Source organism: Dendrobates tinctorius, unplaced genomic scaffold, assembly GCF_039654945.1.
Source record: "Dendrobates tinctorius isolate UK_male_01 unplaced genomic scaffold, ASM3965494v1 ptg000174l, whole genome shotgun sequence".
NCBI lineage: Eukaryota > Metazoa > Chordata > Amphibia > Anura > Dendrobatidae > Dendrobates > Dendrobates tinctorius.
The window spans coordinates 2,490,402-2,511,079 of NW_027361841.1; the positions used below are offsets into that span (position 1 = coordinate 2,490,402).

At 43.2% G+C, this 20,678-nt stretch overlaps 1 protein-coding gene across 3 annotated transcripts in view; it reads right to left on the reverse strand.

Moving 5' to 3' along the window:
* The window catches only part of FRMD4A (FERM domain containing 4A), a 598,990-nt gene that overhangs the window by 110,433 nt on the left and 467,879 nt on the right, over positions 1–20,678 (reverse strand). For all 3 annotated transcript variants that reach the window (XM_073551276.1, XM_073551277.1, XM_073551279.1), the window contains 2 exons: positions 9,673–9,729; positions 5,032–5,054 (listed from right to left, as the gene is read on the reverse strand). In XM_073551276.1, the coding sequence (XP_073407377.1) occupies positions 5,032–5,054; positions 9,673–9,729 (80 nt within the window). The remainder of the gene's footprint in view (positions 1–5,031; positions 5,055–9,672; positions 9,730–20,678) is intronic.

Consider the following 20,678-nt stretch of genomic DNA (forward strand, 5'->3'; position numbering starts at 1 on the left):
CACACAGGTAGGGACTTCGGCAAAGGGGAGAGAATCGATTTTTATTTGCTGATGAGCAAACTCCAAACATTGCCTGTTTGGGGTCGGTGTGGTTGAACCCGAGCAGGCAATGTTCAATACGAACCCTGAACTTTCCAGATCGGGTTTGCTCATCACTAGATACAGTATGATATGTAATGGATGACAAAAAGAAGCAATTAAGTGTAACACCACTAGTACATGACAGTAAAATGATGGTCACTTGTCTTAGATCAGGGGTGTCAAACTCATATTCACCAAGGGCCACACCAATTTAATGGTTGTCCCCAAAGGGCTGTTTGTTACTGAATGACCGGATGCACACAATCGAGTCCCGTCCAGAACATGCATTTCTCTGCACAGAGCAGTGCATGCCCCTGTATAAGGCATGTCATGGTGGATCAGTTCTTTAACAGGCGCAGTCACATCTTCCCTGGATCTCACTGAAATCATGGAGAGCTATGACTGCAGCTTCCAGTCACTTGTCCTTGTCGTTGGTGCTGAAAGCTGCTGATAAACAGCTGGTTCAATGCAGAATACAACTGGACCCTATTCTTGGCCTAATCTGAGGAATGGGCTTCAACAGAAAAAGGGATCCTGAAGTTAGAATACCACTATTATCTGCTGCTCCATTCTTTGGTATACTGGCAGAGTTTTTCTGCGAGGGCTAATCCCAAAAACCCCCTTCTGAAGACCTGATAATGAGGTTCTGCAGAAGCTGGTTAACCACCACTTTAGTTCAGCAAAGCCAATATCTCAGTTCTGCAGAGATAGTTGGTGGGATTAACCCTGTAGTCAGTCAACATTCCCTCTGCTTCCATACATAGCCTGCATTAAAGGGGTATTCTCATGCCGAACAGCACAATAAGGGAGCATGCTTTCAGCAATCATGTTGCGGTAAGCATACTGTCGATCTTCCCCTCCTGGTACGTACCAAGAGGTCTTCTGCTCATCTTTACCTGATCTTCTCCTGACTGTGTGGGCTGGCGATCGCCACGAGTCCTCTCCTTCTTCCCAGTGTCCTCTTCTTCTGCCTGATCTCATTGCAGCACTGCGCATGCGCAGCAGTGTTTTGGTGACAGGAGAGGCATCCTGCCCCCTGGTTTGGCTGATGAATGGGGCAGGAGTGACGTCATGTCAGTGAGCGGCCAGGAAACATTCGGCCTCACTGCCACGGCATTCATCAAGCTTCATGGATCAGTGATCCAGGCAAGATGAAAAGACAACCAGAAGCAGGAGAAGACATCACGGGGAACCGCTAGAATGCACTCCGGGACCCAAGGAGCTGCAGCTGAGACAGGTAAGTTTGTCAGTTTTTTTGTGTTCTAGGGTGATAATACTCCTTTAAGACCAGCCAGTAGAACTGCTGAAAAGGCAGCCACAAGAATCCCCAGTATATTTTACCCCCAGGTATGTTCAGCCCTAGATGTTTTGTTCCCTGCATGTTGACCCCAAAAGCTGAGAGTGAAACATCTGGGGTCAAAATGCTAGGAGCAACACATCAGATGGTGACACATCCAGGGACAAAATGCTGTAGGTGAAACATCCGGGGGCAAACTGCTGGGGGCAAAACATCCAGGGGCAAACTGCTGGGGGCGAAACATCCAGGGGAGAACTGCTGGGGGTGAAACATCTGGGGGTGAACTGCTGGGGGTGAAACATCTGGGGGTGAACTGTTGGGGACGAAACATCCAGGGGCGAACTGCCGGGGGGGGTGAAAAATCCGGGGGTGAAATGCTGGGTGCGAAACATCCGGGGGCGAAAAATCCAGGGGCGAAACATCCGGGGGTGAACTTCTGGGGGCGTAACATCCAGGGGCGAATTGCCGGGGGTGAACTGCTGGGGGTGAAACATCCAGGGGCGAACTGCCGGGGGTTTACTGCTGGGGGCGAAACATCCAGGGGCGAACTGCTGGGGACGAAATATGCGGGGGCGAAACATCCTGGGGGCCAAATTCTGGGGACGAAATGTGCGGGGGCGAAATGTACCAGGGGGCGAACTGCTCGGGGCAAACTGCTGGGGGCGAAACATCCAAATCCCAAATAATCTGCCCCATTACTCACACTGTGTATACTAAGTGCCATGCTAGTCTCCAAACCTATCGTATCTCTCTTTCTCTCTCTCTCTCTCTATATATATATATACTGTAGAATGTAAAGCCATTGTACCAAAGACAAAATGGTCTCATATATAAAGTAAAAAAATGTACTAAAACAATACACAAAGCCATTTATATAGATCTTGCGTGCCAACAAATTTTTACACTAGACTTGTCGTTTCGGGTATCTTTTCAGAATAAATTGTCATATATGAGTACATGAGAAAGGACACTATTTTTGGTCATTATATAAATGTGTATTTTGCATTTTCACCAATTTTCCCCTTTGCAGGCTCTAGCTCAAATTTACAGTTCCCTCTGAGCTGGTGGGTGGAGACTAGCAGCTATAATGTCTCCTGTAAACAGCACACACAGAAAAACAGAGATTCCTTCTCTTCTTTCATGAGGAAAAAGCATCTGTAGCTGTATGGAAAAGATTATACAGGAGTACTGAGCAATGTAGCTGTGAATCCAGCACTGGGGTAAGCTGAAACATCTGCTCAATCTTTCTGTGTCGGCCAATGTCTGCTTGTCTTTCATTGTGCTCAATGTTTACTCTTAAAGGATAATAGGAGGAGTAATCTGACACATATGGTCTGGCAGTCTGCCTTTCTTTGACCAAGAGGGATTTGAGCTGAGTTTTTTTTTTATTTCAGAGAGGGGACTTTGAGTTCAGGGGGCAAAGGACTGGAGAAGAAGCATCTCATAAATGGAGAAAGAAGCAAATTTTTCTGATAATATATGTTACATTTATTACAAAGCTTTCTATATTCACTTCTACATTCGACTTATGACACAAAAAAATCCCACAGTTCAATTAAGAAGAGGAAATCAAAGAGTTTTTTTTTAGCTAAAATCACATATTTTATTGAACAATGAATAAAACACAGAGTATATAAACCTAAAAGGCCAAGGGTATGCAAAACAACATAGTCAGACTAACTTTACAAAATGAATCACAGCTGGCCAGCAATATATTAAGGAGCTGACATAAAAAGTCAATGCTTCCTGCTGCCACACACTTGTGTAATTATACACACATATAAGAGTTCAAAGTGCAAACGCCCATCTGACTAAAAAAATGTATCACAACAATGCCCTAACAAAGAAGGCATGAATAAATGCGTAATGTCCTAATGAAGTTAGGAGGAAGCCACAGCGTAACGCGCGTAGGGGCGGCAGGCAAGGGCAGCGATACCACTCACAACATGTAAGTGTAACTTCATTAGGACATTACGCATTTATTCATGCCTTCTTTGTTAGGGCATTGTTGTGATACATTTTTTTTAGTCAGATAGGCGTTTGCACTTTGAACTCTTATATGTGTGTATAATTTCACAAGTGTGAGGCAGCAGGAAGCATTGGCTTTTTATGTCAGCTCCTTAATATATTGCTGGCCAGCTGTGATTCATTTTATAAAGTTAGTCTGACTATGTTATTTTGCATACCCTTGGCCTTTTAGGTTTATATACTCTGTGTTTTATTCATTGTTCAATAAAATATGTGATTTTAGCTAAAAAAAACCTCTTTGATCTCCTCTTCTTAATTGAACTGTGGGATTTTTTTTTGTGTCATATGTTATTTGAGTTGTGCTATTTCCTGTGATCAGGGTAGTGTGTATCTACATTCGACTTATGCAAAGTTTGTTAAAATGGAAGTGACCACCACACTGACTTGTATTTCAGACTTAGTCAAAGTCCATCATGTAATGAATATAAATGGTGTGTAAATGAAAAATGGGGCTTTCATGATAGTAAACGTGGTGAAATGCAACAGTAGCTGAAAACTCATGTGTTGTAATGTTTCCCACTGCTGCCAAAACTTCCCATGCAAAGTTGAGTATTGTAACCCTGTTAGACTGTATCCGTATGATACCTTTAAAGCTAATGACAGATCAATTCTTGACATAAATGTATTTCCTGCATTATTGATATTGTAAATTTGTAGAAAACTAAGGGCCCCGTTACATTTAGCGATGCACCAGCGATCCCGACCACGATATGACCCGGTCAGGATCGCTGGTGCATCGCTAAATGGTCGCTTGTGAGCTGCCAAACAGGCAGATCTCACCAGCAATGCAGCAGCGGTCGTTACTTACCTGTCAGATGCGGCGATGATGACGTCCTCCGCCCGCGTCCACGCGTCGCTCGTCGGCGCCAGCAGGAAGCCGCCGCCGACAAAACGGCCCAGGACGTTCTCGCGCGATCAGCGATAGCCAGTGGGGGAGCCGGTTGGAGGTAAGTATCACATGTAGCGATATCGCTAGCAATATCGCTGCTGCGTCACAAAATCGGTGACGGTTTAGCGATATTGCTAGCGTTATCGCTATGTGTAAAGCCCCCTTAAAGCTCAGTGCTTTTTCTCCAACTCCATTTTCTGTGTTGCCATCTCTCAGCATGAGGAATGCAAGATGAGCTGTCACAGCTAGCAAGTCAGCAGGCCGTCTATAATCCTGAAATGCAGGACTCTTTTGGAAGGACTGGTGTTGTTTTTCTTGTGATCACTTTACTGAATACACTTTAGTCAGCTGTGCATAGAAAAGCAAAGCAAATTGATTTTATGTACGGTACGTTTTGCTCACATAGGCCTGTGGCACGCATCATTTCTTGATATGTTATGACATAGTATGTGTTATTCTTAAAGGTGGAGTAAAATGGAGATCTTCATAGAGACAATCAGAAAAATTGCTGCTAAATTATTGGAAACATGAAATCTAAAACATTAATTTCCCCCCTCCCATTAAAAAGATATAAAGAATCGATAAATCAAAATAAACCCAGTAACTAAAATAAAATTGTGACATTGTGACGCCAGGAAAATGAGGACGGAATCAAAATCTATATGACTGCTGTAAAGCTATTAGGTCTATAATACAAATAAATATCTTAAAAAGTGGTAATAATTTATACACATACCTTGTAAAATCTCCCTTTGCCTCCTAAAATAGAACACAGAAAATAAGTTATTTACAAGTAAAATCTACAATGGTGTCTCTTAAAGGGGTTGTTTCACAAGAGAAATGTATGTTTAATAGATCCGAGTCCCATCACTGGGGCCTGCATATACCGTATATCGAAAACAGGGGAACTAGTGATACCCCATTCTGGTGTGCCTGCTTTTTCTATTCACTGCTCTGGGAGTTCTGAATACAGGCAATAATTTTTGGTCCACAGTAGTAGAAACTCTCATTGTAATGAATCGAGAGAGGAAGCACATGTGCCACCACCTCAACACTCACTGATGGTCAAATGCCAGACAAAGGGAGGAACTGGGGGCCCCCTATTCTGGAGATAAAAAAGGGTTCCCCAGAGGTGGTTCTCATCCCTATCCTGCAGATATGCCCTGAATCTCTCTAGTGAGACAATCCTTTTATTTCTCTTGATCACAAACTAAACCTAGAATCATAATTTCTGATGCTTTGCCCAAGCATTTGGACAGACAGCTATACAAACTGTATGGCCGATCATGAAAGTCTTAAAAGAGGGGGCGTGGATATTATATTAGACTTATATTATTAGACTATTCTACAAAAGGTTTTCACAAATCACAAATACAGTAACAAAAGTCAAAAATGAGGGGGACTGTCCAGAGGGAAATGTCATCCAACTTCCTCACAAAGCATGGGGAAGACAACGAGTCATGGGTTCTTCTGTCTTGAGATGGAGGGATGTGATCTTATAAATCGGCACCAGCGGGGACTCCAATTTTGCTACTATACATAAAAATGCTTTAAAAATTTGGATAATGTCAATTTCTGAAAATTCTTACTTTTATAAATGAATAAGGAGAGGGCTGTAAATCATAGGAAAACAGAGTGTTAGCACATTGCTAATGGCGGGCAGCAAAAAACTTACTGGGGAACCCAGTGAGTATGAGATCTTGGGCTCATGCACATAGGTATTGGCAGTTGTACCTATGATGTTCTAGTGGTCTGAGGAAAAAATCCGACACATGTCTGATTATGATTCCAAGTGTTGGATCAAAATCTGCAATGCAAGTCTATGGGTGTGTGAAAAACAATGGACCACACTCGGATGATATCCAAGTGTGGTCAGATTTTCACAGACACAGAATGGAGAAGGTGAAGAAACTTTTTTCTCTCCACGTCTGAGAGAAACTGATGCCGTTCCAATCAAACTCTGATCAGAGTATGGCCAGAATAATCAGACTGTTTTTCTCAGATGGAGAGAAAATGGTCGTGTGACCCTGGCCTTAAAGATGACTTATAAAGTAAATTAACAATTAATTAGAAAAGAACACAAATAATAGACTATTTTTCAAAACTATACCAAGAAGATAATACTCTTTCGAGATCGGTTCTCTATAGTTTATTGTTCAGGAAGCCCTTCTGCCTAAGGTTACTGACACAGGACACTTTCCCATGGCTGAAAGGGTTCTTGCTTAAAGAAAAGTAGAATTTCTGTGGAATGGTGTTAAAGAGGCCCAGTCCACCCATTAGAGAGCTTAAGTGTTAGTTTTTAGTCTTACTATCTTTCAAACATTTACAATTAAGAGCATGGGGGAGGGAGAGATGTCACTGCCACAACCCAAGCTTAATGATGCAGAAAATCCATGCATGCCACAGGACTATTCAGCCCCAACTTCTGTGCCTGTTTAGCAGCTGGAGCACCAGAGTAAGTTGCTAGGAAGATTTTAATCCCTGATCTATGACTATTTTATCTTTGTGTCTCTTTGATTCTCATATTGTACAATGTCACATAGCAACACTGGATAGCAACCAATCATGAGCATTAATGACACTATTCAGCAATGACCCCTGTATTGTACAAGTGTACAGCCCTTTTTGACTCAGACCTTGTAAAAACAAGAATGTAGCTTGCAGTTTCTAGCCCCCAAATAAAAAAAAACATATTTCTGTAACAGGGCCCTCAACCATCTCATCCCATTTGCATCCTTTACAACGTAATCACAGTTATAAATCGTTCCTGTGACAAATAGGTGAATAACACATAACTTGTCTTTTCTCATAAGAGAGGGGAGGATTGGTGATGTTCTGCACAGGACTGGCTTTCTCCGCACACAGCCAGCATATGAACAAATTGGGTGATCATTCTAGAATAATTTGTACTATGCTGTATGCAAACTTATGTGATAGCTGTCAGCCAAAGACTAGTTTGGCCAGCCTCTATTACGCTCAACACCTCCATAAACAAGCATGTTTGACCTCCTATATACAAAGCCTATCCTAAAGGTGTGCATACAGCTTGGTTAGCTATTTCTACTGATTTCCCAGTTCATAGCCGAGTGTGAATGGGTTCCAATTGGAGATAGGGGAATAAATCTCTGCCAAACACCTCTGGCCACTATTTCTGAAAATTTGTTTCTCGAGGCACACGATGGAGGACACCACTTGTCAGATACTCGTCACTCCATAAGAGGTCTGTCATTCAATGAATCAAGAAAGTCTGACTCAAGCACACCTCCTCATTAAGACAACATGAAATTTGCCAGACTTGATGAATCAAGGCCTTTGTGTCCAAGTCCATTGCTACATTTGCCAGAAATTACTCTTTATTCAAATATGATGATGTAGTCTTTGATGCACCCTTGGTGTGGCCGAGTATTTCAGTGCACCTTCACACCTAGTGCACCTTCATACCTACATATTTTCCGTCTGTTTTCACCTTGTAAAGCCAGAGCTCCTAATCAGGGAAATGGGGGACAAGATAGATGGAAAACAAGCATGAGGGAAGGTGCATTGGACTACTAACCCCACACCAAGGGTTCACCAAGAACCTTAGTAGCATTTTTAAATAAAGAAAAATTTCTTGTAAATGCAGCAACGGCTAGTATGTTGGCATCCCATCAGTGAGGAGGAGCAATGACGCCGGCATTAGCTTTACAGGAAGTGAATACAGGACCTCTTCTTTGTACCATGAACTGGTACATCTAAATAAGCTGGGCCTGTTTCCTGGGAATCACCAACTGTGACCGTGGGATCTGTCTACACAACCATACAAAGTACAATGTCTGACTGTGAACCAGAGTAAATTGTCTAAGGCCGGAGTCACACTACCGTAGAATAAGGGCGAGTGCTATGAGAGAAAACATTGCATAGCACTCAGTCCAGTGTTAATCTATGGGGTAGCTCACATCACCGTGCTTTTTCTCAGGCGTATTTGACATGTGTGTAAAATTGCAGCATGGTGCGATTGTACGCGTATATCATCCGAGACTCACCAATGCAAGCCTATGGGTGCAAGAAAAACTTGGACGCCACATGGAGCATCCATCATCTAGCTTGTGACAAATACGCACACATTTTCCTCATTTCAGCCCAATGAGCAATTTAATTCAATGGGGAAAATCTGTGAGAAATGTAAAGCCATACACATGCATAACGGATGCCATACGGATGCCATACAGATACATGGGTGGGAGAAAATCGTCATCGTATTGCAAACGGATTACACATGGATGTCAGTAGCCAAATATAGGCTGCTCACATTTAGTATATGCTTAATAATAAGTGGATGTGCCCGGAAGGCTCTTGGGGTAAACACTGAAGGTATTTATAGGGGCCCATTTACCCAGCATTCGTCAAAGATTCCTTTCAGTATACATTTGCTGGTCTGTACAGCCACTCTGTTTTCAACTGTATAGAGAAATGTAGTCTGTCCTTTCCTATGTTTCCTATATACAAATACATAAGAAAAATGTGTATTGCATTTTCTCCCTATATTTTTGTGGGTTGCCTACAAATACTCTGGTTTCTTCCAACAGAAAGACATACTGCTGCAGAATATGTTGGCGCTATATAAGCAAAGTATAATTAATACTGTGCGTTATATGATTTTTTTTTTGCAAATGGAGTTAATGTATGAAGCTGTATGCCTATATGGTGGGATTATATGTCAGATGTATATGTCACGAAATATTCCTGATGTATGCCTCCACCAGAATCACAAAACTGGATTCTAAGGCTCTGTGAACACTTGAGACTTTCGTTGGAGGTATACTTTGGAAAGATTTTCAGAAATGTTCCTCCATTGAAAGACTTTTACATATCAACATAGAACGTTGACTTCAATTTTAAAAACTGTATACCACACCGACTAGTTTTTTGTATATGCCCTAACAAGAGTAAGGCAAAGGCAGCTGCGCTTTCTTGTACAGCTGAAAAAGCTATGTTGACTGACACCACCCGGACATAGGATACTAGGACTCTTTTGGCTTCCATTGGAAGAGCAGAGCCCTGTGGATACACTAGGTGTATAAGCGAGTAGCTTTTCTCAGTGCATACAGGATCTTGAACAGTCTGCATAAATTCTTACTAAAACGTAAAATTAAAATAAAGCTCTTTGCTGTCACATGGGGTTCATTAGATGTAGAAGAGTCAGCCAAGATAGCCTACACACATATGGATTCTGACAAACAAAAAAAGGGCAAACGTTGCGCTCTTAATTGATATCACATTTTGCATTTGAAAGCATGTGGTGTGTATGATGTGGATGACAATACTGTAGATTTGATAATCTTTTCTTCGTTCCCCCATGTGAGAGTCATCTGATAGACAGTGGAGAAAGCCTTCTTACCTGCAGGATGTATGCTGCCAGTTCAAAAACAACCTCGCTGTCAACATCTATCAATTCCTGCAAAATGCAAAGAGAAAAAGATGTTGTGAATTTGCAGAGAACAGGCTGCTCCGAGCTGTATAATGTGGCGTGCCGAGCTGCACTCTTGTGGCTTCACATCAAAGGGCTGCGTTACATTGTGACATGGAATGCGAAAAAAAGGGGGTTACATTAAACTTTACTTTTAACATATAATCTGCCCAACATAAGAACGGAGGCCCTGCAGTTATTCTCATCACAATTAACAAAGATTAACATACTCGGTAACCTGTTGTCCATCACGGCCATAATACCAAAGATGGAGTCATCAATTACACTGCACAAAGACACCAGACGAAATTTACATAATCAAAGGGAAGCGAGGGAAACCTGTCAAGTATGATGAATTCCCCTGCTCCTAGGGCTGCCAGGTATTCTTTGTTTGTAGTTCCCAAATGTACCACGAGGAACCGAAACATTTGTTGGCTAAAGAAAGGGATTTCCGGAGGCTGAGCCAACAGAAAAGGTATTCCTGGCACAGCAGAAATATGACCCTTCATATCTAATCTACTGTGACTGCCAAACTGATTATTTATACACTCATTTATCTAACAGACAAAGCTATCAATGGCAGAATATAGACTTATGGGAATGTAGGTGTGCGAGGAAAACTACAATGGTATACAAATAGATGTCAGGCAACGAACAATGGATGCAGTATGAAAAAGTCATCAGGAATAGTCGTCATTCCCAATGATTTATCATTTAATTATTTTCTTTGCTTTATTAAATTTAACTATTCAATAAATGATCCGATCTCCTTAGGATCTGTCCCCTGCATATGAATACAACACTAATCCACAATTGTTCCTCTAGTCCAGAGCTGTATATGACACAGTGAGGAATATTATTCTGTTATTTTTATTTACTGTTGCTCATATACCACCGTTATATTCCACAGCACTGCTTTGTCATCCTTTACATCAGTCTCCATCCCCAATGGAACTCATAACCTAATTTCCCTTCTTCTACACAAATAATGTAAAATGTTTACGAAATGATGGTTAAGGACTTGGCAGGGCTAGGACGTAAATTGCATTAAAAGCACTGATTTTTAATACAGGCTTGTTAGCCTTTTTTAGAAATTCTAAAATGTGATAAAACTAGATTGTACAGCTGTAAAACTATGTCCGGTTTGAAAACTGAGCAAACTCTGCAAAAGCCTTCATAGAAACTAAACACCCAAATGTATTTTTGTAATGTTATCCCATATCTAAAGTGAGGCTCAGGTTTGCACCCTAAATACTTCGCATACTGTTAGGTGTTGTGAATTCTCTCTCTGGCTTCCCTCTGGTGATTACTAAAGGTAGTGGAGCTGCTCAGATTGAGAGTTCTCTTTCTGGGCTCCCTATGGTGGTTACTGGAGGTAGTGAAGCTGATCTGATTGACAGAGGCTTGCCACCTGATGATGAGGAAGAGGATTGGAGATCTGGGGTTTCTGATTGGGATTTAAGACAGCTGACTCCCTCTATCCCTGCTGGTGATTTTCTTCCTGTGCCTTCTGAGGTCTGATTTCTCCTGCTCTTTCCCTGCATGGTTCAGCTAAGTGGTTCATTTGCTATTCTGTTTGCATTTGATCTGGTTTTGTCTTTCTCTGCTTTGTGCGGGTCAGCCAGCTCCGGCTGGGGCTGTGCTGAATCACCGCCCATATGTTACTGCATGTGCCAGTTTGTTTTGTCCCCTGTTAAATTGGTCTCTTTTTGCTTTGCTTTCAGAATATACCAGAGTGCTGATATAGTGGGGGCGAAGTCAGGCGACTTCAGTGTTTTTGTGCATCAGACATGTTGGACTTTTTGCAGGGTTTTTTGCGTGATTGTAGACAGTGTCTTTCCTTTCTTGTCCTGTCTAGTCAGTGTGGGCCCCATTGTTTGCTCAGTCTATTTTTCTGCCTGCATTTGTGTTTTCATCTTGTCTCACCGACAATATATGTTTGGGGGCTATCTATTCCTTTGGGGTCTGCTCCGGGGCAGTTTAGATTTCCCCTTTCTTGCTTTAGACTTAGTTAGCTCTCAGGCTGTGCCAAGGCATCTAGGATCATCGTAGGTACGCTCCACGGCTACTGCTAGTTGTGTGGACAGGATCAGGGATCTGCAATCCGCTTAGTTACCAACCTCTGTGGTTTTCTATGGCTTTGCCTGGGCCTGCTATCCTCCTCGGTGACCCATTCATAACAGTTAGGGCTCATTCACATGTCCGAGTTTTGCATACGAATGCTGTCCATGGTTTTTGTGGAAGCCACTCGTACCTATGATATTATATTGGGCTGTGTGTAAGGGGCTGACATTGCTATGGACAGCAGAGACACGCTGCACCATTAAGAGACAGCACCCCCTTGGCTGATGCAATGGTACATTCGATTCTACCCTTCAGAAGACTGCTTTGGTTTGCTCTTCCAGCTATGGAGAGGGGAGGGGCTGTTTTCCCAGTGAGTGCTTGCAGCTGGGAGTCTGCAGGAGACTGATGTGAGGAGTAAAACGTGCAGCTTAGAACTGACTGAATGTGTGGGATTGTGTATACCCTTCTGGGGATAACGAAGGTGGTTTTCCTGTGTTACTGCGAGGAGCCACGAAGATCTGCAAGGATGGAATTCAGAAGAGGGAGTTCACCGTTTCTAGGAACAGGTTCGGAATCGTCACACAAGGACAAGACCACATTGCACAGAGCTTCCAGGGAGGACATCGCATCATCTTGCAGGGGGCCCCCAGGAAGAAACTGAGACACCAACTTTACCGTGATTGTTAACCCCGTGTGCGCACATGTTTAGGGCTTAGGATAGGCTGCAATAGACAGAGCATGGTAGCCGTGCGACCGAAGTAGCAGAGGCCAGTCAGGCTACAGTTAGAGTAGCAGCATACTGTACTTTATTGTATTGTTTTGCCTTTTGAAAGAATACACTGATCTGTAATAGCTGGTGCTCCGTGCCATTTGTACGGCCCAGCTAGATAATATCACTTTTGTAAATTGTTTTATGTCATTGCATAGCCCTGTTTACACTTTCCTAACACTGCACTCCTTGCCTGTAAATAAATTAACCCTTTGTTGTTTGCACCTCATCTTGTGTACCGTAGTCTCCCTGCATTGTGGTGGTCCCCCAGCCATCGCTTCATGTGCACATGTCTCATTTTTTCCGCGGACTGGGCGGTGCACAGAAACAATGGAGACATGACCGATTTTGATCTGAGAGTCGGCTTAAAATTGGCTTAATATTGGCAATGCAAGTAAATGGGTCCGTGAAAAAAATTGAATTGCACTCAGAAGACATCCAAGAACAGTTCAATTTGGAGATGGCATAGAAAGTTTTTTTTTTTTTAATTCTCCATGTACAAGAAAAAAACAGATGACCCTAGGACCACATTCTTGTCAAACTTTGTTTACGTCCCCTTTCACACTTCAATGTCTCCGGTACATGTGGTGACAGGTTTCTGATGTACTGGAGACACTGACACACGTAGACCCATTCAAATGAATGGGTCTATGTACATGTCAGTGTTTTTTCATGGGCCGTGTGTCCGTGTGCAAAACACGCAGACATGTCCGTTTTCACACGTGCTGCACATGTGCACATAGAGGACAGTGCACACTGTCCTCCGTGTGCATGGACGGCCGCCAGGGAAGTAGCGCTACTGTAAGCCGCTGTTTCCCGGCGTCTGGTACTGAAGTGCCTGTCGTTATTCTCCCCTGTTCTCCCGGAGAGCAGGGGAGAATGAATGAAAGCCTAGTTCAGCACCAGCTGCCGGTTGACAGCACTTACAGTAGTGCTCTTCCCCGGCGGCCGTCCATGTGGTCCTGATGCAGCACACGGGTGGCACACGGATGCCACACGTGTGCCGCATGTACTACACACACGGAGACTGATATCTCCGGTATCAGTTTTTACGGTACCGGAAATATCAGGACGTGTGAAACCACCCTAAAGTCTGATCAGGATAATCAGTTCGTTTTTCTAATATGAAGAAAAATCTGACTTGTGAATGAGCAATTATAATCAGAGTGAGGCCTCATTCAGACATCACTTTTTTTGATATATGAGAAAAACAGTGATCTTGATCAGAGTGTCATCAGAGTTGGAACAGAATTTCATCAGTAAATTTTCCAACTTTTTTGGACAACCATAGACTTTCATTGCAGAGCTTGATCAGATACATGGATCAAAATCAGATATGTTCCCCCAAAAAAATCACTAACAAATGAGCAGCCCCATAGACTATCACAGGTATATCACAGGACTCTCACTGTGGTTTTCACGTATGCTCTCTGTAAAAAAACACAGAGCTGACATGAGTCCTAACTTTTTTTTTTATAAGCTGTTGCAGGAGAAATCAATAAAGTAAAGCTCTGGCTTTAATCACCAACACATAGGTGTCAGCAAAATACAATTCACACAAATGCTACTGAAATATGTATGTGACTTTCAGTAAAGTCTTCTGTGAGATTCCCTCTTTTCACGTAGTGCATTGTACTTTGAAGAGGTGATCAGTGAACTCTGAGAACCCAAACATGAATGTCTCTGAATCCAAAATGTGGAGTTCCCATGAATAGCTGCAGGCAGCCACTAATGACATTCCGTCACCATTCCCCTCCTACAATCCCATTCCCTTTTCTCTCATCAGCTCGGCAAGTCATGGAAGCTGCTTCTCAGAGAAAGACAATCAGACCTCTGTTCTTTCATGGTCCTGATTTAATTAACAATTTCTTGTGCTATTATAAGCCTCTTATTTAAAAATCTCAGAGTCAAACCTGCACCTTCCCATCAAGGTCAATGGTGTTGGTCACTGGTGGGAATCTCCTAAGCTCAGCTGCAGCTTTTCATACTCTGATCCTGACAGAATCACTAGGGAAGGGGAACATAGAAAACATATTTATAATGTCTTCAATATTAATACGGATAAACATAAGCTGCTATATACCTGCATAATGGAGCATTGGGAATAATCTCAATGTTATGAAGGAGGTTTAGCGTAGACTTTCTTAGGCCAGGTTCACATATATCTGCTGCATCAGATCACATTGAATGGCAAAGCTAATGCAAAACTTATTTTTCATCGTTATACTCCTAGGCGCTAGTCTGGGGCTGGATCAAAATATTCCATGAAGAGTTGTGATCTGGCCACCAGACTAGCACAACTGGTAATGAGTAACAAGATGGACATTCTGTCCATGTTCTCCCTCGAAGAACATGTGAATGGTTGTATTGTGTAATGTGAAATGTAATGTGTGTTAATGATGTTAGTATTGTGAACTGATAGACAGTAAGGAGAGCTAGAGTTAATGGTTATGACTATCCCAAAATGGAAGGGGCTAATCTTAAGGAACAGAGACAGTTTCCTGTAAGGAGGGCAGAAAGGGCATGGTGTGCATAGAAAACTGACCTAGGGTCTGATGCTAGCTGTGCTGCATTTTATGGGTGTCTCAATTAGCGAGAGGAGACCAGGAGAAAGAGATAGTGTTATCTGGTGCAGAAATGAAGAAGAGTGACAGAGACAGAGTGATTTACCAGAGATGGGTCCTGGAAAAGTACACCTAGCAGTACGGCCTAGAGTTTATAAGTCACAGAGGTAAAGGGCCTAAATGGGACAAAGTATGTGTCGTGAGTACCTGGGACTTTACTCCAGGTTCAAGCACCAGAGGGTGAGGAAGTGAGGAGAACAGAAGCTCAACGTAAGCAAGGACCTGTGGTAGCGAAGCCAACACCGTTAGGTGGCAGTAGAGAGGTTGAACACGCTGAGTCGTTAACAGCCGAGAATGCAGTACCAGAGAGGAAGACAAGCAGAGTCTGAGGCAAGCCAAAAGGTAAAAAAGCCGATCAGGAGCGCTGTATAAAAGTTGTGAGACGGGAGCACAGTCAGAAACACGCCAGAAGGTAGGAGACGGACAGGACCAGAAAAAGCAGACACGGAAGATAGCGGGGCAGGTCAAAGCACAAACCGGGACATACACTGCGGGGAATAGGCACACGGACACATGCTAAGTAGGAGATAGGGAACAAGGCAAAACTAACACGGGTAGTCAGGAAGCAGAGGACATACACTGGGTCAGCCACTCTAGCCAAAGACCGGAACTATCACTGACAAGAACTATCGACGGTAGCGCCGAGAAATAGCCACCCCCATACCAGAGAGATGCAGGGAAGGTTAACCCTCACATGACCAGGCCGGGGAAAGAAGAGCAGTACACAAACCCCGACCTGAATCATGACAGTATATAAGATGAAAAGAGAGTGCCCGGGCAGGAGTCATTGAATTGTGAAACATCTGGTCCTGGCAAACTAGCGTCATCAGATACACGAGGCCTGCATGGGCATAACGCCTTCACAGCACAAGTATGCACACCCAGCAAGGACCCCATTTTTCATTTAACATGCTGGAACCTCTTGCAGACGGTAGAACAGAACGATGCAGGGAAGACTCTAGTCACAAGGAAGAATGTGACCGTTACACAGTCTAATTTAGCTCCGAGTATGAACTTCATAATGGCAGTTAGTGGAGCAGAACAACAAAAAGGTCCCAGCCATTGTTCACGTAGAAGGAACAAAAGGTTGTTAAGAGTTGTCCAGCCCTCCAAAGGTTACTCCTACTGGAAGGAATATCGGAACTGGAAGTGCCAGCCTACAGCTAGGAGTGGTAACTGTGGTAAGATGAAGTGGAAGGAAAATGCCTGCCCAGAAAGGTGTGACTTAAGAAATCAGGCAGAAGAGATAGAGAAGGCGGCCCCAACCAAGCAAGTGGTCTTCACCCCTGAGCGGCAACCCCCTACCACGGGGTAGGAAAAAAGAGGCGGGAAAAGTACAAGGAAAAGAGAGGAATTGTCTCAGTGTTCTCAAAGAAAAAGGCTGGTGAAGGAAAATGGAGTTGGAGACTGAAACAGGACCTGTTGTGCTTTTTTCACCTGATAAATGGTAAAGTTCCAGATTCCTGAAGGCTACGGTTCATTGAGTCTAGCACCCAAATATATCTGGGACTCCCTCTTCTTAAAGTCTGTGTATGGTCCAAGTATGTCCTTCCCCTACTAGTTATAGATGTTGTCCTTAAGGGACTATGTGTGTTCCTGTCTCGTATACGTATGTGAATTAAATTGACTGTGTCCTTGTCCTATGGACTGATGGGAGGTAATGGACTGGTCCTTAACGTGAAGGGCTACCCTTACAGGGATAAATTGTGCCATGTTGTGTGGCTTGAAGGCCCATAAGAAGAGGGGATAATGTTAACCCGAGGGACTGGTGCCAGGATAACAAGGACTTGGGCAGTTGTGGTTGTGAGGTCCTCACCAAGGAGGACTAGGCCAGTTTTGGTCTATGAGCAGAAGGGGACTTAACATTGTTTCAGCATTGGTTGAGTGATGACGAGTCATGTTTTTGTCTTACAGGTCCTGGATGGGAGAGGACGACCATTTATTTAAGAAGAGGTAATGTAAGGAGATGGACATTCTGCTCACATTCCCTCTTGAAAAACATGAACATGTGAATGGTTGTATTGTGTAATGGGAAATGTGATGTGCATTACTGATGTTAGTATTGTGTGAATTGTTTGACAGTAGGGAGAGATAGAATTAATGGCAGGATTAGGCAAGAGTGGGATGGGCTAAGCTGAAGGAACAGAGAGTGCATAGAGAACAGACCTAAGGTTTTGTGTGAGAAGTGCCGCATTTCATGGGTGTTCCTATTAGTGAGAGGACACGGGCAGAAAGAGATAGTGTGATCTGGATCAGAAACGAGGAAGAGTTACTGAGTGATTTATTGGAGATGGGTCCTGGGAGAGGATGTCTAGCAGTAAGGTCTAGAGTTTATAACTCAGAGCGGTAACGGGCCTAAATGGGACAGAGTACGTAAGACGAAGAGAGTGCCCTGGGCAGGAGTTCCAGAGCGTCAGACAGAATAGGTAAGTATTGGCCATACTGGCAAAGTAGCTCCCCAAAGGGGAAAAGGAAACAAAACCATGGGTCGAGCATAGGACACTTCCAAACTGGATGAGAGTACTGAGCTGGGTTGTGGTGAAGTGAATAGATAGAGAATAAGTGAGAAAAGAGAAATGCCCCCTATTGTGAAGGAAATATTCATAAAGATGTGTATTTGCTATCTACTGTACATAATCCCTAACAAGTTCCTGTTTGGTAAAAAGTTTATTTTTGAATGGTGGTCAAACAATTCACACAATATGTCATCCCCTGAAGAAGTGGTTTTTCACTTTGAAACGCGTTGGGAATAAAGATTTAAAAAGTTCCTTATGTGGTGAATTTTATCCTGGTCTCAGCAGCGCACAGTAAGCCTAAATATTTCATTGAACTGTGAAACATCTGGTCCTGGCCAACTAGCATCATCGGTTACATGCAGCCTGCACGGGCATAGTGCTCTCGCCCTCTCAGCACAAGTCCACATACCCAGCCAGGACCCCCATTTTCATGTAGCATGCCAGGGTGTAAGAGATGAGTACCTCGTACATGGCTGTCACCTCGTACCATGTTACAGAAGCACCAGGCTGTTGCGAATTATCTCATTGGTACTAACGTCTGGGTGTTTCAAGAACTGATACCAACATTGACCGAGCCGTCTGATATCAACGGGTTCAGATAATGGTCTAATGAGTGTGCGGGCACCAGCTCACTGATGGGGAGGAGATGTTGATCAGCATGTCCAATATTGGACTGCCGATTGCAGTATGCTCCCAGAGATAAGACGCTGTTCAGCTCAGAGAACACAGAGGTGCTAACCTGAATGAATGCTTTTCTTGTGAGTAACAGCACAGAAGGTTACGAATAACATAATATTATATGTAGATGATTGACCCAGCTTAGGGGAAGGAATTTTTTTCCCTATGAAGAAAATTGGCTTCTAATCTGTGGGTTTTTTGCCTTCCCCAGGATCAACAATGCAGAACAGCTGCACTAAAAATTGGCTGAACTAGATGGACATAAGGTCTTCCTTCAGCCTTCAAAACTATGTTACTATGTATGTATAAGGGAGAGTAGCCTGAGATAGCTGTTGATTGGACAATAGGCTGAAGCATTGTTCCTCCGACAGCCATCTGGGTTATTAAGACTGTACGATTTTATGAATCCCAAATCAGAGAGTGAACTACAATTATGAATTTTTAGACAAATAGCAGAGCTCGTTCTCATTGTACATTATGATCAATGTATGCTGTTTCCTTAGCTCCTCATTTATCTGTTATAAAAACTAGTTTGCATACAGGTACTTATAGCCACAGGGGAACATAGAGAGGGTAGCCCTTAGTCTTAAGAAATGGATTATTAGCCGCATATGCTCATTAGCGGATTACTAGGGTGGGCTTATTGGCAGTATATAATTTTCTTTGTGAAAAATATAACATTACTCTTGACAAAGTATCAGCGCAGTAAGAAGCAGACACAATGCACAGTTCCTAATAATGCGCCCTACTGACAGCACTGAATCAGGAAGCTGCTTATCTCTACCAAGCAACATTATGTACTAAAACAATAGTGTTTAGTCAACAGGAATGTCATTTTCTATAGACCTCGGCTACACTACCCACTCTTGGCAAGAAATCTCTGGCATATTTGTAATTGTTAGAACCAACTGCTGGGATTCTGCTGTGACCTTGTCCTTTTTGTGTTAGAAAGTACTCTACACACTCCCTGAGGACTACCCTGCCCTGAATACTCGCCGGTGATAAGTGCTGCAGAGAAGTACAGACAAAGCTTTTCGTCTTCCATGTCAGAGCCAAGAGAATCTTTATGAGAACAAATGCCGGAAGAGTCCTCGACTTTCTAGTTAACGTGTTTTGGACATTTCTTTTTTGTTGCATATTTTCTGCCTTTGGTGGAAGATTATTCATCAGACTGAGAAGACATTTTTTATGACTTTAGTCTATATATTGGGATGGACCACAGTATGGTAAAAGCCAACTGCCAGGTAAAACAGTTGTCCACCCCTGGTGATCACTCCGGCAGGCACTGCAGCTTGCTGGATCTTTATGGTGTGTAATGCAAACTCTTTTAGGTCATTAGATGACTGCAAGTATGCGATTTGCCGACTAGGGTCTCAGCCGCTTATCAAAATGTTCTATTAAGGGACGGGTCTGAGATTCTAGTTGGCACATGACCACGAGTATAGAAATAACATACTTGCAGTCATGTGTCAATGGCTGGAACCAGCAAGCAGAGCTAAATATTAACAGTGTGTGCATTAAATACCAAAAGGATTCAACACTTGACAAAGATTTCACCAGGGGTGGACAGGTCGCTTGACTATCAAAGTTAGGCCTGAGTCACACTACCGTAGAATGCGGGCGAGCGCTATGAGAGAAAACATTGCATAGCACTCAGCCCAGTGTTAATCTATGGAGCAGCTCACACCACCGTATTTTTTCTCAGGCGTATTCAGCGTGCGTTTAAGATCCCGGCATGCTGCGATTGTCTGTGTATATCATCCGAGACTCGCCAATGCAAGTCTATGAGTGTGAGAAACTCGGACGCCACACGGACAATCCATGTAGCTTGCGACAAATATGCACATATATTCCTCATTTCAACCTACTGAGCCATTAAATTCAGTGGGGAAAATCAGTGAGAAATGTAAAGCCTTACTGATGTCATACAGATGCCATAAGGATACATAGGTGCGAGAAAATCGCATCAGTGCATTGCAAACGCATTAAACATGGATGACCATACGGAGAACATTCGTGTGACTCTCGGCAGGGAGACTTGGACTGATTTTCCGTATGTTTAGTGTGACCCTGGCCTTAATATGTAGGTAGGCTGTACAGAGAGCTTTACTCTGAATTAACTGAGATTTTGCTAAACTCAGTCTCAGTATGAGGGTAAGATAGAATCCAGCTCACCCGCATGCACTGTGCACTGTTTGAAGATCTGGAGCAAAGGAAGCGTTTGTTCCTTGGACGTGAATGATTGCAAAGAAAGAAAATCCAGCACCAGCTGTTGGTAAGATGATT